The sequence below is a fragment of the Myxocyprinus asiaticus genome, chromosome 21 (genome assembly GCF_019703515.2).
Source record: "Myxocyprinus asiaticus isolate MX2 ecotype Aquarium Trade chromosome 21, UBuf_Myxa_2, whole genome shotgun sequence".
NCBI lineage: Eukaryota > Metazoa > Chordata > Actinopteri > Cypriniformes > Catostomidae > Myxocyprinus > Myxocyprinus asiaticus.
Genome location: NC_059364.1, coordinates 3806736 through 3822006, shown reverse-complemented (window position 1 = coordinate 3822006; position 15271 = coordinate 3806736). Strand labels below are relative to the sequence as shown.

Genomic DNA, 15271 nt, shown 5'->3' with positions numbered 1-15271 from the left:
AATTATTAAGTCTTAACTGTCACCAAAACGCAGAATGAGACGTTTTTGTCTGCAAGCGCTTTTCATGTGGAGTTCAAAGAGGTGCTTAACACTGACACTTCACGATTGCTGTAACAAAGCGGATAGCCACAGTCTACAGGCGAATTAATATTGTGGAGGATGAGGGTTTAAGAGATTTAATGCTCATTGCAATGAAAATGAAACCTGTGTGGGGACTAGTTCTTTCAATTAGTCAAACTCCACTTAGACTTTGGGAAATGTTTAATGTTACTTGAATTGGTGATATTTTGGTGCATTTCTGTCATTTTTGTTTGGAAAATGTTAATAAAGCATTATATTGTTACATATTTTTTGTTTTCTTTCCTAAGATGGAAAAAAGTGCATTTTGACAGGTAAAGAAATATATATGGTGTCAAATTTCAGCATTTTTAAAATCTGTGATTAATCGGCATCAACTACAAAAAGTTTAATCGACTGAGAGCGCTAATATATATATTAGGCGCAAAAAAAAAATTGTGATGGAAATTTTATTTTTAACGTCTTTGTAAAAATAAATTCCGACTCCTTTGTCTTGCTAAAGCAAATTTCATTGCTAACATATATCCAAAAATGCACCCGATGATATAATAATTTCACTTTTATCATAATTTGTCAAAATTACAACTTTGTCGGACGTGAGGCCCAATAAAAATATTTTGCTCACAAGTGATATTTACCTTGATTTTTCTTTGTTTTCTCTAAACCTCACTTGTCTCATATTTCATCTCAAGCATGCTCTTCATTGACACTTCTGTTGACATGTTTAACAACTACACTAACTTTTGAAAATTGTTTGGTTTGGTGGAAAGACGAGTCGTAATTTAAAAAAAATTGATAGAAATCACACAGAAATTTTCACACAAAAATGTATAGAAATGGTTTCTTCATTTAGATAATCATAGTTTTTAATTTGTATGTTTATAATGGATTTTCATAGTTTAAGATCAATAGTCTTTGTCTGGGTCAACGCTAGAACAGTACAATCTATACAAAAAAAAAATTGAATTTGAAAAATGCTAAAAAATAAATAATGAATGCATGGTAAAAAAGAATTCCAATTCGGAATTCGGAGTCCTTTAAATAACAAAAAGAAATAAGTTGAAATCTGTTTGTTTTAATAAAACTAACCCCTGGGATATGAAAGTGCCTAAAGTTGAAGAAACAATCCTAAATATTTATTGAAATTTGTTTTGTTTCATCATATTGCCGGTTTATAAAAGCTGTAAGCCGGGGACCTGGGTAGCTCAGCGAGTATTGACGCTGACTATCACCCCTGGAGTCACGAGTTCGAATTCAGGGTGTGCTGAGTGACTCCAGCCGGGTCTCTTAAGCAACCAAATTGGCCCGGTTGCTAGGTAGGGTAGAGTCACATGGGGTAACCTCCTCGTGGTCGCAATTAGTGGTTCTCGCTCTCAATGGGGTGCGTGGTAAGTTGTGCATGGATCACGGAGAGTAGCATGAGCCTCCACATGCTGTGAGTCTCTGCGGTGTCACGCACAACGAGCCACGTGATAAGATGCGCAGATTGACGGTCTCAGAAGCGGAGGCAACTGAGACTTGTCCTCCGCCACCCAGACTGAGGTGAATAACCGCGCCACCATGAGGACCTAGTAAGTAGTGGGAATTGGGCATTGCAAAGTTGGGGAGAAAAGGGGATAACATTTATTTATTTAAAAAAAAAAAAGCTGTAAGCCGTGTGTTACAGATTTTACCTCTCCACTTTCACGCTGTGCCAAAAAACACCCCTTACCGTGTAAAATCACTGTAACAGTTGGCCTTTTGCAGCATATAGCTTTAACAAAATAAATCCAGAGGTTAGTGGTTACCCCAGTAAAAATATCTGCTTGGGAAGTGACCGAGTGTTTTTGCAGAAACACAATAACACATCCAAACCGTTTACTAGTGAGCCGCTCACAGAACAGGAAGTTTCTTGTTTGTCGTGACACATTGACCTCCCAGTGTTGATCGAATGGAAATGGCTTTCTCAATCTCTCATGATGAATTTGTGTTAACACATTGTTTCTAAAATCTGTTTCCTGTTGTGATTGAAGTTTCACATCCACTGAGAGCCAGCCAGACGCTGGTTTTGTTCAATAGGCGTTATGATGTTTTTGACTCAGACCTCACATCACTTTATAACACACTCAGGACACCATTGTCCATAAGAATGTGCATTTTATGGCATTTATGATGTGTATTTGTACGTGTCATGGTGCACATGTGCTGGTTGATTAATTTGTTTCTGCATTGTGGGGTGTGTTGTGAAATATGATGTATACTTCAGTGGCGTGCATTGCACAAACACACACAGCTGTCTGAAGCCCCAATGTGAAATAAATGACCTAATCGCTCATACTAAAATAGTTTGACTCTCATGCACAAAGCATCTGACAGTCTCTGTTCAAGAAACGTTGAGCAGCTGGATTCTTTTGAATTCTGTAATGCTTTTAATTACCATCAAAAACACTGTCAAAGATACCAACATTGCATATGTAAAGCATATGATTCCTTTTACAGAGTTAAAGAGCTGTTAGTGTAATGCGGCTTTAAGACTGAAATTCAAGTCAATTTGAGATTATTGCATTGTGAGATACAGATGTAGTAGGTCATAAGGTATTTCATGCATATAGAAATAAATTGTGTGAATGGTATTCTATTATCTTATTTAGAACAAATGGGTGTCTTTTCTCCAGTCAGAATACAAGGTGTTGAAGGTGGAGATGGAGGCCGTGGAGAATCTGGCTGCTGGTTTGATAGATGTGTGTCCAGATAGAATACACACAGTACAGACTGACATAAATACCAGCCTGCACGCCTGGCAAGAACTTGACAAGAGTGTAGCGGAAAACAGGAGGAGACTCCGACAGTTTGACCAGCTGCGGCAGTTCTTCAGAAACTACCTGGCAATGATGTAAGTCAACCTATTTAAATAAGTTTATTTCATGTGGTGTTAAACGTTGCTGTTACTCAGGAAAATTGGCCCAAAATCAAAAGAAAGAAATAGATATTTATATTTTACATAAGAAAATGAATCCTATTTTTTTGCATTGACAATATTTCCATGACAGTTAAGGACATTTTCTCATTACAGTTATGCAAAAAATAATATTATACATTATTTTTATGCAGACTTAAATAAAATAAAAAAACATTTTATTGCAGTATTAAAAAAATTATAATAATTTAGTAATTCAATTTATGTACAGTAATGTAATGTACAGTAAAAATATTTGACTGTTACAAAACACTGAAAAGTAAAATGTCCAGATGCATTACGGTAATGAGAATGAGAATTTAGGGGGAAACAAGGTGCTTAATTGTCATGAAAACAATCCAAAAAATCATAATGGTCATGAAATTGTCATGTCACGTTTTCATGAGATTCACTAAGAAAGTTCTACAGCTACCATCAGAAAATGTAGTGTTTATTTCTTAAAGTTTGATGTCTGTGTTTGTACATATATATATATTACATCATGGTAGTATTTGTTGTACTGCTTTTAATTTAAGCTGATTTAAATATTTTTTTTAATTTTACATAAATTATATATATATATTTAGGGTTGGGAGGGTTACTTTTGAAATGTATTCCACTACAGTTTACAGAATACATGCTGTAAAATGTAATTTGTAACATATTCCATTACTGAAGGTTATTAAAGTAATCGAAATACTTCAAAAATATTCAGCACAAATGTTTTCATTTTTTTTGACTATATACAAGTTAATAACAAGTGGAAAAATTCTGCAGGTACAGTGAGACAAAATACATTTATATTAAAAATGCTTTCTTATAAAAAATATCTCACATAGTGTTGTTTCAAAACCCCATAGAGTGTACACAACGACATCTTTTTTCTGACCTTATATGGATTCTCTCTATTAAAGGAATAGTTCACCCAAAAATGAGAATTCTCTCATCATTTACTCACCCTCATGCCATCCCAGATGTGTATGACTTTCTTCTGTAGAATACAAACAAAGATTTAAGATGAATTTCTCAGCTCTGTTGGTCCATACAATGCAAGTGAATGGTGGCCAGACCTTTGAAGCTCCAAAAAGCACATAAAGGCAGCATAAAAGTAATCCATACGAGTGGTTTTGTCTTCAGAAGCGGTATGATAGGTGTGGGTGAGAAACAGATCAATATTTAAGTGCTTTTTTACTATAAATCTTCATTTTCACTTTCACATTCTTCTTCTTTTGTTTTTGGCGATTCACGTTCTTCATGCATTTCAGGGAGAAGAATTTATCATAAAAAAGGACTTAATTATTGATATGTTTCTCACCCACACCTATCATACCGCTTCAGAAGACATGTATTAAACCACTTGAGTTTTATGGATTACTTTTATGCTGCCTTTATGTGCTTTTTGGATCTTCAAAGTTCTGGCCACCATTCACTTGCATTTTATGGACCTACAGAACTGAGATATTCTTCTAAAAATCTTTGTTTGTATTCAGCAGAAGGAAAAAAATCATACACATCTGGGATGGCGTGAGGGTCAGTAAAAAAACACATTTTGTACAGAAAAGCAGTACGCACAACTGTCATTAAAATTATATCACAATGCAAAAAATGTTTTCATGAGATTCACAAAGAAAGTTCTTCGGCTACCATCGGCCATAATCAAGTTCTGTAAACTGTGTATTTGTAAACGCGTTTGGCCAGTATGTTAATCTGTGTGTATTGGCCTGAAGCTCTTTCTTCATCCGCTGCTGTTCATCTTCTCTCAGCTCTTGGACAGAAGACACCCGCTCCTGTATCTTCTCAGAAAGTGCTCTGCGTCAAAGCCGAGAGAATCAGGAGCCGTTGGTTGAGGTTCTGGATCGACAGATTGAACAGAAGTTTGAGGAGTTCGATAAGCTCACTGTCACTGGGAAGAAGCTTTTTGATGGTGAACACCATCTAAACAAAATGGTATGAGATTTTTTAAAAGGGTCAAATCATAAATATTTGTATCATTTTATTTTATTTTAGAATATTAGTCAAGCTTTTGTAATGTTGTTTTACAGCATGACCATTTTTGCCCTTAGAATTAAATGGGCTGCTGTGTCTTTAAGACTTCAATTTAAACAGCTTCTTTCTTTTGAGTGCTAAATTTTACAGTAATGTTACATTATAAATCAAACTCTATTATTTCAAAAGATCAAGTAAAATTAGATTTTTCATGACATGATGTCTTTTTTAAAATGAATGAAATTGTGGTGTTCTGAATGCTGTTTTGTGTTGGAAGATTTTGTAAAAATTTGTAACGCTTTAAAATCAGCCTTTTCCATGGCTTTTGAACTCATCTTTGCACAAACACACTTCTCTTTGTCTCCTGCAGATCAGCGAGAGGATGGAGGAGCTCCGGAGCATGCTGGGATGGATCCTGGTCCATTGGAGGGCTCAGAAGGATCAGCTGTTGACCAGAAAGAAAACTGAGGAAGCCCACACAGATGCCATTTATTCAGAAGCCACCGTGTGCACTCTGCAGCCGCAGGTAGAGCTGAAATCACTGGTGCTCGTATTAAATATTGTCTCCTCCATAAAGCATGCTAATTCTGCCATTTTTCAGCTGGAAACCTCACCAGAGGAATCTCAGAAGAGCTTAGAGAGCTTAAGTGTGCTTCCTGCTGATCTGGAGGATAGTTTACAGCACAATGATGGATATGAGGTGATGAAGAGCATTAGTCCTAGAGGAAGTGATGTCAACAGTAACATAGAGAGGCCTGATTCACCCTACCTGATGCTGAAGGAGCCCAGTTCGTCGGCTCTAGGGGGCACTGTTAACCTCATCTTGAGCTTCAGTAACTCTGGAGACACACAAATCCAGGTACAGGAGCCTGGCGGGGAGGGTGGCGTACCGATGCCTGAGCCTGTGCACAGGGTGAGAATGATTTGAAGACCTCAAACATCCATGCACACACACAGTCAAACCAGCCAAGTCTCACAATGGGAAAGTTTATTCCTTGTAAAATTAGCTGTTAAAGGAATAGATAACTCAAAAATGAAAATTCTGTCATCATTTTCTCATGGGGTTCCAAAGCAACAGTTCATAGGGACCAGGGACTGTCAAACTCCTAATAGGACAAAAGTGCCACAAAAGTAGTCCATTTGACTGTACAGTGTTTACCCCAAGTCTTCTGAAGTCATACAAAAGCTTTGTGTGAAGAACAGACCGAAATGTACGTTTTTTTTTGTATTTATTTTTTTATGATCAATAATTCAAAAATGGTTTATTGATGCTGCATGCCAGGTTTGACATTATAAGCTACGATTCCATCCAAATTGCAAATTGAATTTTTTTGCAGAAAATCGAAAAATCGCTATTTGCGAATAAAGCAGCATTTCCATCCAATGTGTTCAAGAGAGCGAAATAGTAACTTCAGCGATCATTCAGGGAAATTGGCACATATTGTATCACGTAACTCAGTGTCTAAAAGTTGATGTAGTCTAATATTCCAATGTGTGTCTGCTACAAATAAAATTTGTTTCGAAATCTAAAATGTACGTCTAAAATGTACAAATTACCCCATTACCAGCTTGAGTAGAAAGTCTAATAGACAACATGCAGTAGGAGTTTTACATTTTGTGCATGGATTTTTTGTCCACGTCTAATAAATGATTCAAAAATACATTACAAATGCAATTCATACAAAACAGTTACTTGAATATACATCTTCTATGAAGAACATGTTTTCAATTACTGAATTTAAAGTCATTTTTGATATTTTTTCTGGGGCTTAAATTAAAAATTGTCATGTGGTGTAACCGTTTGGAGACTGTAAAAAAGCAATGTTGTCGCGAGTTGTGCTGAATAAACTTTTATTATTATTTCTTAAGAAAATAAGCAGTGAAACAATTTTATTTTAAAATATGATTAATATTTGAAAAACTTTTGTCCACAAAATCAAAGTCATGTGGTTTAACCAACATGTAGGTAGCAATTATGTTGTCATGTGACAAAAATCATAAAAAAGAGAAGACCTCTTTAGACCCACAAGACTGTGTGTAAAGTTTTAAAACAAATCATTATCATTAAATATGTCTATTTTGACATTTTTATGAAAAGGCACATTTGGTTCAGGTCATTTGGTATAACCATGAGAAAACTTCTTGATATTCTTGACTTAAAAAATTCATCTTGAAACACACGTTTGAAAACTTTTTTGAAATGAATGATTAATTTGCATGCACTCTCATGCATTCAAGGTGCAAGGAAACTATTTCAATACCTTTTACTTGATGGTTGCACCACATAACATTTTTAAAGTGTTTTTGAAATGCTGTAAATATTTTTTTATACAGTACTGTGCAAAATTTTTAGGCACTTGTGAATAATGTTGCATAGTGAGGATTTCTTCAAAAATAATGCCATAAATAGTCAATATTTGGTGTGACCATATTTGCCTTTAAAACAGCCCCAATTCTCCTAGGTACACCTGGACACAGTTTTTCTTGGTTGTTGGCAGATAGGATGTTTTAAGCTTCTTGGAGAATTCTCCACAGTTCTTCTATCTATTTAGGCTGTCTCAATTACGTCTGTCTCTTCATTTAATCCCAGACTGACACGATGTTCAGTGGGGGGCTTTGTGGGGGCCATGACATCGGTTGCAGGGCTCCCTGTTCTTCTATTCTAATCTTTTCTATTTGCAAAAGTAATGTTTGGGAGTCTAACATTTATATGTCCTATTGACACACTAAAGCTGAAGATATACATAACCATCTTAAGACAAATGCTTTTGTGAAACAGCTTAAGTGCCTAAAAGTTTTGCACAGTACTGTATATACATATTTGTAACCCACATTGACATGTTTTAAACTAGATTTTTAAAAAATATTTCTAAATTTGTATCACCTAGGACAACCTTATTTGTTTTATGACCCATTATATAATAAACATTTTTTAATGCAAAAATAACACAAAAGTAAATAACATTCTACGTTTCGTTCCCCAACTATGCAAATTCAAATACATTTAGTTCATTTTCATTTTTCCTTTCCATTCAGAATGACCAGAGCAACATTTAAGAATATATTAAATTATATTGATCCACTGATCAGCCCAGTTATGAGCGTATTATTTGCCTCTATACGTCACGTGATTTTTTTTTTATGCACAGTAAATGTGTTTCCATTTCAACTTTTCTTTTATGTGCTTTTTGGAAAATGGATCCGCATCTTCTGTTGAGTTTTCAACCAGCATTTTTAAAATGCTATCTCCCAAAATTCACATATAAATACTTGGATAGAAAGCCAGCTATAGACACCAAACACTGTTGGATTTCAGTGTGTTGTAACTGAACGAATCACGGCAGCTTTAACATGCAGATTAAAGAATTTGTTGGATTTAAGTGAATAACGACTTAAATTTTGGTCTGTTCCTTACACATCAGTCGTATGGCTTGCATGGAGTACTTTTATGGTGTTTTATGTGTATTTATTTTTTTGTCCGTTTAAGAGCTTGACAGACATGAACTGTTTTGGAACTGTTGTTGTATGTAAAATAGCTGAGTGAGAATTCTTGAAAAAATTCTCCTTTAGCATTCCACATAAGAAAGTAAGTCTTACGGGTTTGGAGCGACGTGAGGGTGAGTAAATAATGACAGATTTGTAATTTTGGGGTAAACTATCCCTTTAACATTTCTTTGCTTTTTCTACCTGTCTGTCACAGTTACAAAAGCAGCAACATCACAACCCTGTATTTCATACCCCACTCTATTTTCAGCAGTTATCTTCTGTCTCCTTATAGTTTCCTTTCTCTTCTACGACTACATCCTTCTGTTTTATCTTCTCTCACCTTCTCCTTCAGCTCGCTGAGTCTTACTCTTCTGCCTGTAAAAGCTTTTGGAAACGCTGCCAGGGGCTTTTTGGTAGTTTAAAGCAAAAGAAAAAGATCTATCGACACAGTACAGAAGAGGTAAATTAAGTTGTGGTTATTGGCCCTGCATGAATAAACAGAAACATGTTAGTGTTGTGCATGAAGATTGCAGTGTGATGGACTGACTAACACATGATCTTCAGGAGTGAAACCATCATTCACCATCATATTATACTATTATAAACTAATTAGGATTAATAAATAGTACAGTACATCTCGAGCAGCATTATTGAGAAACATGGGCTATGTACTAACATACTGCTTACTTCTGCATATTGTACACACTATGTACTGCGTACTATTCTAAAAAGGTAGGCAGTATGCTTTAAAAACATTTCAAACAGCAGTATGCTACATTGTTGTCCCGTGACCTCATTTCATTGCATGTTTAATCCAGCGATCAGCATCCAGTATTCATCTCAGAAATAAATATTTTGCATTTTTTTGAAGTGTAAAAATAACTTTTGGCAGTCCATTGAATTAATGAGTTTAGAAGATGTTAAAATGTGTGATATACATACTGCACAGTACAAGTAGTACTATTAAGTAGGGCTTCATTTGTTCAGTGGTTGGAAAACATACAAAGTAAAAGAGTTCACTTTGTTGCATGAGGGGTCACTGCGGTTTAGGAAAGAATGCAAACAGTTAAGAGCAGGTAATGTAAAGATTATTGAGGAAATAGCCACTTCCAATGATCTCATTCTGAGCTGCCAGTATGGGAAACATTTTAAACTGGGACGGGAAACTTTTCCAAGACACATATAAAGCCTCATTTCAAACATTCAGATTGTTTACAAAACTATCTTTGGGAAAATTTTGAAAGTAATTGCAGCAAAAATAAAACTTGTGTGTTTCTTGGAACCATTACAAGAGGTTTAAAAGTATATTAGCCTTAAATGGATTTGCAGTATGCTCTCGTCTTTTATTATGCCATAAGGGTCTGTGAAGTGTAAACTTTGGTCAGTAGTAGAAATTATTTTGGAAATTGAGCTTTTGCATTAGGTTTTGCAGCTCTCATGTAATCCAGGAGTATAATTTTGTGGATGTGTTCCATTTTTGGAAAACCTCAAGGGAGCTTTGAATAACAGATTATTTTTTAAATAATGACAGGAGGATTAGGGCTTGTGGGAAATTGGCTGGCCGCTGTCATATACCCTCACTTAAAATGCATTTTGATATCTTTCAGCAGGATTTTTTTTATTTTGTACCCTCAAAAACAGATTTTTTTTTATCCAGATCTATTAAATTATTCAAAAATACATACAAAATGCAATTCACACAGAACAGTTACTTACAGTAAATACACCTCTTCTATGATGAACATGTTTTCAATTACTGAGTCATTGTATATTTTTTTATTTGAGTCAAAAATGTCATGTGGTGTAACCATCCAGAGACAGTAAAAAAAAAACCCTGATATTCTTAAAAAAAAAAAAAAAACATATCCACATGAGCAGTGTAGAATAATCTTTTATTAAAATATAAAAATATAAAAAATAGCAGTGAAGGAATTTTGTTTTAAAATATGATTAATGTTTGAAAAATAATCATTTGTCCACCAAATCAGTCATATGGTGTACCCAGTATGTAGATATCCATTCTGTTGTCATGTGACAAAAAAACAAACAAAAAAACAATAATCATAAAACACAGAAGACTTCTTTAGACCCTCAAGACTGTGTGTGAAGTAAAAAAAAAAACAAAAAAAAAAATTGTTATTTTGTCATATTAAACTTTTTTGAAATTAAAGATCAAGTTGTTTACAGTCTCATTTATTCAAGGTGCAAGGAATATACACTATATGTCCAAAAGTTTGTGGACACCCCCTTCTAATTAACGAATTTGGTTACTCCATTAAATCCAGTAAAGACAAATCTTAATGTTTCTTTATGTAATGGCTTGGGCTTTGTGTGCTTCCGAATCTGTGGCAACTGTTTGGGGATAGCCCTTTTCTGTTCCAGCATGACAATGCCCCTGTGAACAAAGTGATGTCCATAAAGAAATGGTTTACTGTGTCTGGCATGGAAGAAATTGACTGGCCTGCACAAAGCCCAGACCTGAACCCCACTGATCACTTTTGGGGTGAACTGGAACAGCAACTGTAAGTCAGGCCCCATCGACCAACATCAGTTCCTGACCTCACTGATAGCCTTGTGTCTGAATGAGAGCAAATCCCTGCAGCCATGTTACTACATACAGTATAGTGGAAAGCCTTCCCAAAAGAGTGGAAGCTTTTATTACAGCAAAGGGGAAAATTGATGCCTATGGTTTTGAAATCAAATGTTCATCAAGCACATATGGTGTCCACAAACTTATGGCCATATAGTGTATTTTAATGCCTTTTACTTGAATACCCCACATGACATTTCTACAGTCATTAAATCGATTTTTGTAGAAAATGCTGTAAATGTTTTTCAAAAATTTGTGAATCACAGACACAAAGAGAATTTTTCTACGAACCTGATTTCTAATTTTTATCAACTCAGATGTGTCAATGGCTACATTTACGTGCATCCTCATAATGCGATAAAGGCAATAAACTGTTGCTCGTGTAAACAGAATACTACGAATATGATAATTAATCAGAGTAATGATAATTGCAGTAAGATATGTGGAGTACGCTCTATACAAGCATGTAAACGCTTTATTTGCATTTCTTCCACTCTGACCAAAGTGCGACTGCGCCAGTGCTGCAGACCTATGATGTTACACTCAAACACAGGTTTGAAAACATCACAAAATAGAAGAAGCTGCACTTACTTTTCCACTTCACGTGAAACGGCAATTTCTTACACTGTTTTCCAGCAGTGGTGCTTCCATGCTGCAGAATCTACAGCCCCTCGGCAAAAACAAACAAACAAACAAACATATTTTCCCGAATTGTGAATGTCCCTTTGCAGTCTGAATGGAATGTTGGTGAGATAAAAAGAAAGTATACTGCAAAATAATGGCAAGGAAACACGTCTTTCAAATGAGTTTGTCCTTGTGGGCGGAACACCACAACATCCAGCGCATGTATTCCGATTCACAAACAAATGACTCTTATGAACGATTCTTTTTAGTGAATCAAAAACAGACAGTGCATCCAGTGTAATCGAAAATTGCTCTAAATTGTTCAAAAACACAAACTGATTAATTTTGTGTTAAAAAAATATGTTTTTGTAATGATTATTAATTTATAAAAAAGCATTAAAACATCACATTTCTCAGCAAATAATCAGAGTATTGGCAAGTTGCATGTAAATGGAATTGAAAAGGTTTGCTCAAAAATATAAACATCTTAACCTAATTATTCCTTTGCAATAATCAGAGTATTGGTGGACATGTAAACATAGCCAATGACTCAAACTTCTAATAGTATCGCAAAAAGACAGACGCGTATAATCCCACAAACTAAGTCAGATAATTGTATAATTGTAACATGTAAGCACAGTTTCACACAGTTTCTATATGACGTCTGTAAACTAAAGGTTCCTACACACTAGAGAAATGGTGTCAGTTTGTGGAAATAGAGTCATTTTGAAATCGAGCAGCTAAAAAGAGAATTGGATTTCCGAAAGCTCAGCTTGACCCGTATCTCTCCAATTCTCATTGGTCAATGTATTCAGATTTTGGTCACATGACTTGGTTCATAAAATCATGTATAGGTGCCCAAAGGCCAGAAGCATACTCTTTGAAAGTATGCAGATGCGAATGCGAATACTTGTCCAACACATTGCATTAAACCGAATGCGTTATTATTCCTGTAGCTAGCAATAAACATGTCAATAGATTAAATAACTTTAACTGACTTGCTCAGCAAGATTCTCTTCAAACTATTACTCCGCCGTGAAAAAAATGACTGTTAAAGAAGACTACGGTTTATATAGCACCCCTTGTGGCAACGCTGAGCATTGCATTAAGAATTTGCTGAACTGATATTTCGTAATGCATCAACACATGAAATCAAGTTTGTGCAACTAGAAGTTCCTGCTTCCTCTAACCTGCGTAGAATATGTTTTGGGCCTAAATCAAACCAGCAGAGGCCTGTGGCTGGCTTTTATCAGATCTTAAATGTTTTTTGTATTGTTTTTTAAAGATATGCATGAAAGGAGAAAGAAAACCGAAAGGGACCAATCAGAATATGAGGGGTGATTGGATGGAGGCAGTAGAGTTGTTCACTCTTTTTTTAAGTTCACTTTAGGACTAATGTAAACTCACTGATGTCAGTAGTGCGGTGTTGAGATGTGACCTCACCCTTTTTTTCCCATGAATGGTGATGGCTCCCAGCAGGAGTGAGGGGTGCTGGAGGACTTTCTCGAACTTTCTCGAAGGCCTCCTGACTGCACTGGTGATTTATGGACTCAAACTGCCAGGGCAACACAAGATTAGTCACAGGGTGAAAGGTCAAGCCATTACAGCTGTGTATGACGACATGTTTAAGAGCATATGATTCTTATTAAGCCCTGAGAACAAAAAGAAGTGTGCTTGTACAGTACAGTTTTTCATGAGTCTTTCATGATGTTCTTCTCACACAAATTCATTGTTTTTATTTGCTAAGGCAAACATCACTTTATAATTGCTCATGCTTAGTGTTAGGGATTTGAACAAACCCCTAACCTTAAGCATGTAACTCGTCATGCATCATTTGTGCTGTGGACATCAATGCAACTTCAAATTGTGAGGCTTACTGAGAAGAGGCGTGCTTTTACTTTTTAAAGAAATCAGACTTACAGTTTTGCAGCTAAAATTCCACAGGCTTACACAAACCACATAGCGAAGCCCTAGCAACCACCCAGAACACCCTTGCAACCACTTAGCAACACACTAAACATACTGTTAACACCTTAGCAATGTGATAGCAATGCCCTGTCATTTTTTGCAAAAACAAAATTCTTTTTTACTATTGCTCAAATGTGGATTTCATCTTCTTAACGTAAGCAGTGAAGGAATGGTATTTCAGCATTTTTTGGTCGATTGTTCTTATCATTGCAGTCTGATGTCATTAACCCTCAGTAACAAATGTGAAGCAATGTGCTTTTACTCAGAAATGCTTTGCTTGAGTCAGTGTCACACTCACAAAACTGTATTCAGAATCTCAGTTCAGATATTTAAACACAGTTTTTGTGAAGCAGGGTTTTAACTAAGAATTTCAGTGGCCCAAAAGTACTTATGAATGTCATTGCATTAGATGAAAACAATATCCGACCAAGTAGCATCTATTGTAAAGAAAGATTGCACAAGCACACTTTAAAGTAAAACATTTCATAAAAAGATGTTTGTGATGAAGTAATAGATACTCTGTTAAAATTGGAGACAAAGTATTTGTACATGTTGTGGTTGTCAAATGTCAGTGGAACATGTCCATAGTTAATGTAGTGAACTCCACCTGTGGTTATTCTGCTACTGTAGAACACCTGTTTGAACTTTATACAACATCCGTAAAAATAAACATGGGGCCTGTTTTATAATGATTTTTTTAAAAGGCTTCAAAAAAGTATGGAAGCCCTGAACCGCACTTTGAAAAAAGAATTCACTAGGTGAAAAACTTTTTCTCTCTAAAAAGTTTTTTCTCTTATATTTGTATTTTCGTCTAAAAAAAAAAAATTCTGCTCAAGAGATATATATTTTTGTTTTTTTGTGTGCTAGCTAACAATTAGCATGCGGTACCAACCTCAGCCACCAGGTGCCACTATCAGTAAGCATGAAGTCTTATGCTTATATGGGGACAGATGGTGGCTCTGGTACTTGATCTGTTGATTTATAGTTGTATAATACTCTAACAAGACTGTTTTGCAAAACTTAAGGAAAGAAACATATATAATGTTAGAGAGCCTACTAATGCATGAAATCCCACAATTAAATGAATATACCTCAGGTTACAGGCGCTTCATTTGTCATTCGGGAGTTATTTTTGGTAGTTTTCTGACATTCACCACCAGGAATACCGGTGCTGCTATTGATATTGTGCTTTTTTATTTGTATGCCTATGTTAACATGCGCTAGATAGATGTCTTTGATCGTTGTGATGACTCTCGCTGTGTTTTTACTGCTGTGTTTAAAGGGATGACTCGTGTTAGCGTTGCCCAAACTCTGTGGAGCGACGTGTCAGCTTCAACGGTACCACGGCACAGTGTCTAGTTAAAGGAAGATGCAGAGCTGCTTGAGGAAACGGTGTACGCTTTGTGTTCAAACAACGTCCGGCTGTCTGGTTGTCTCGTGGTCTGTGAAATGAGGGGAAGCTTTGAGAACTTTGCTTCTCTTAAATATTGTGATGTGTGTACACCTGCTAATATTAATCTTGTAGTAAATAATGTTATAATTTCTGGAAGAATAAAATAATGCATAATTAAGCTCAACAAGTATGAATTCATGAAATCATTTTT

At 35.6% G+C, this 15271-nt stretch overlaps 1 protein-coding gene across 1 annotated transcript in view; it reads left to right on the top strand.

The window, feature by feature from the left end:
• LOC127411910 (uncharacterized) overlaps window positions 1–15271 on the top strand; it is an 89968-nt gene that overhangs the window by 57301 nt on the left and 17396 nt on the right. Inside the window, exons 20-24 of the mRNA XM_051647803.1 lie at window positions 2733–2950; window positions 4777–4960; window positions 5370–5525; window positions 5601–5912; window positions 8838–8945. Coding sequence (XP_051503763.1) covers window positions 2733–2950; window positions 4777–4960; window positions 5370–5525; window positions 5601–5912; window positions 8838–8945 — 978 coding nt within the window. The remainder of the gene's footprint in view (window positions 1–2732; window positions 2951–4776; window positions 4961–5369; window positions 5526–5600; window positions 5913–8837; window positions 8946–15271) is intronic.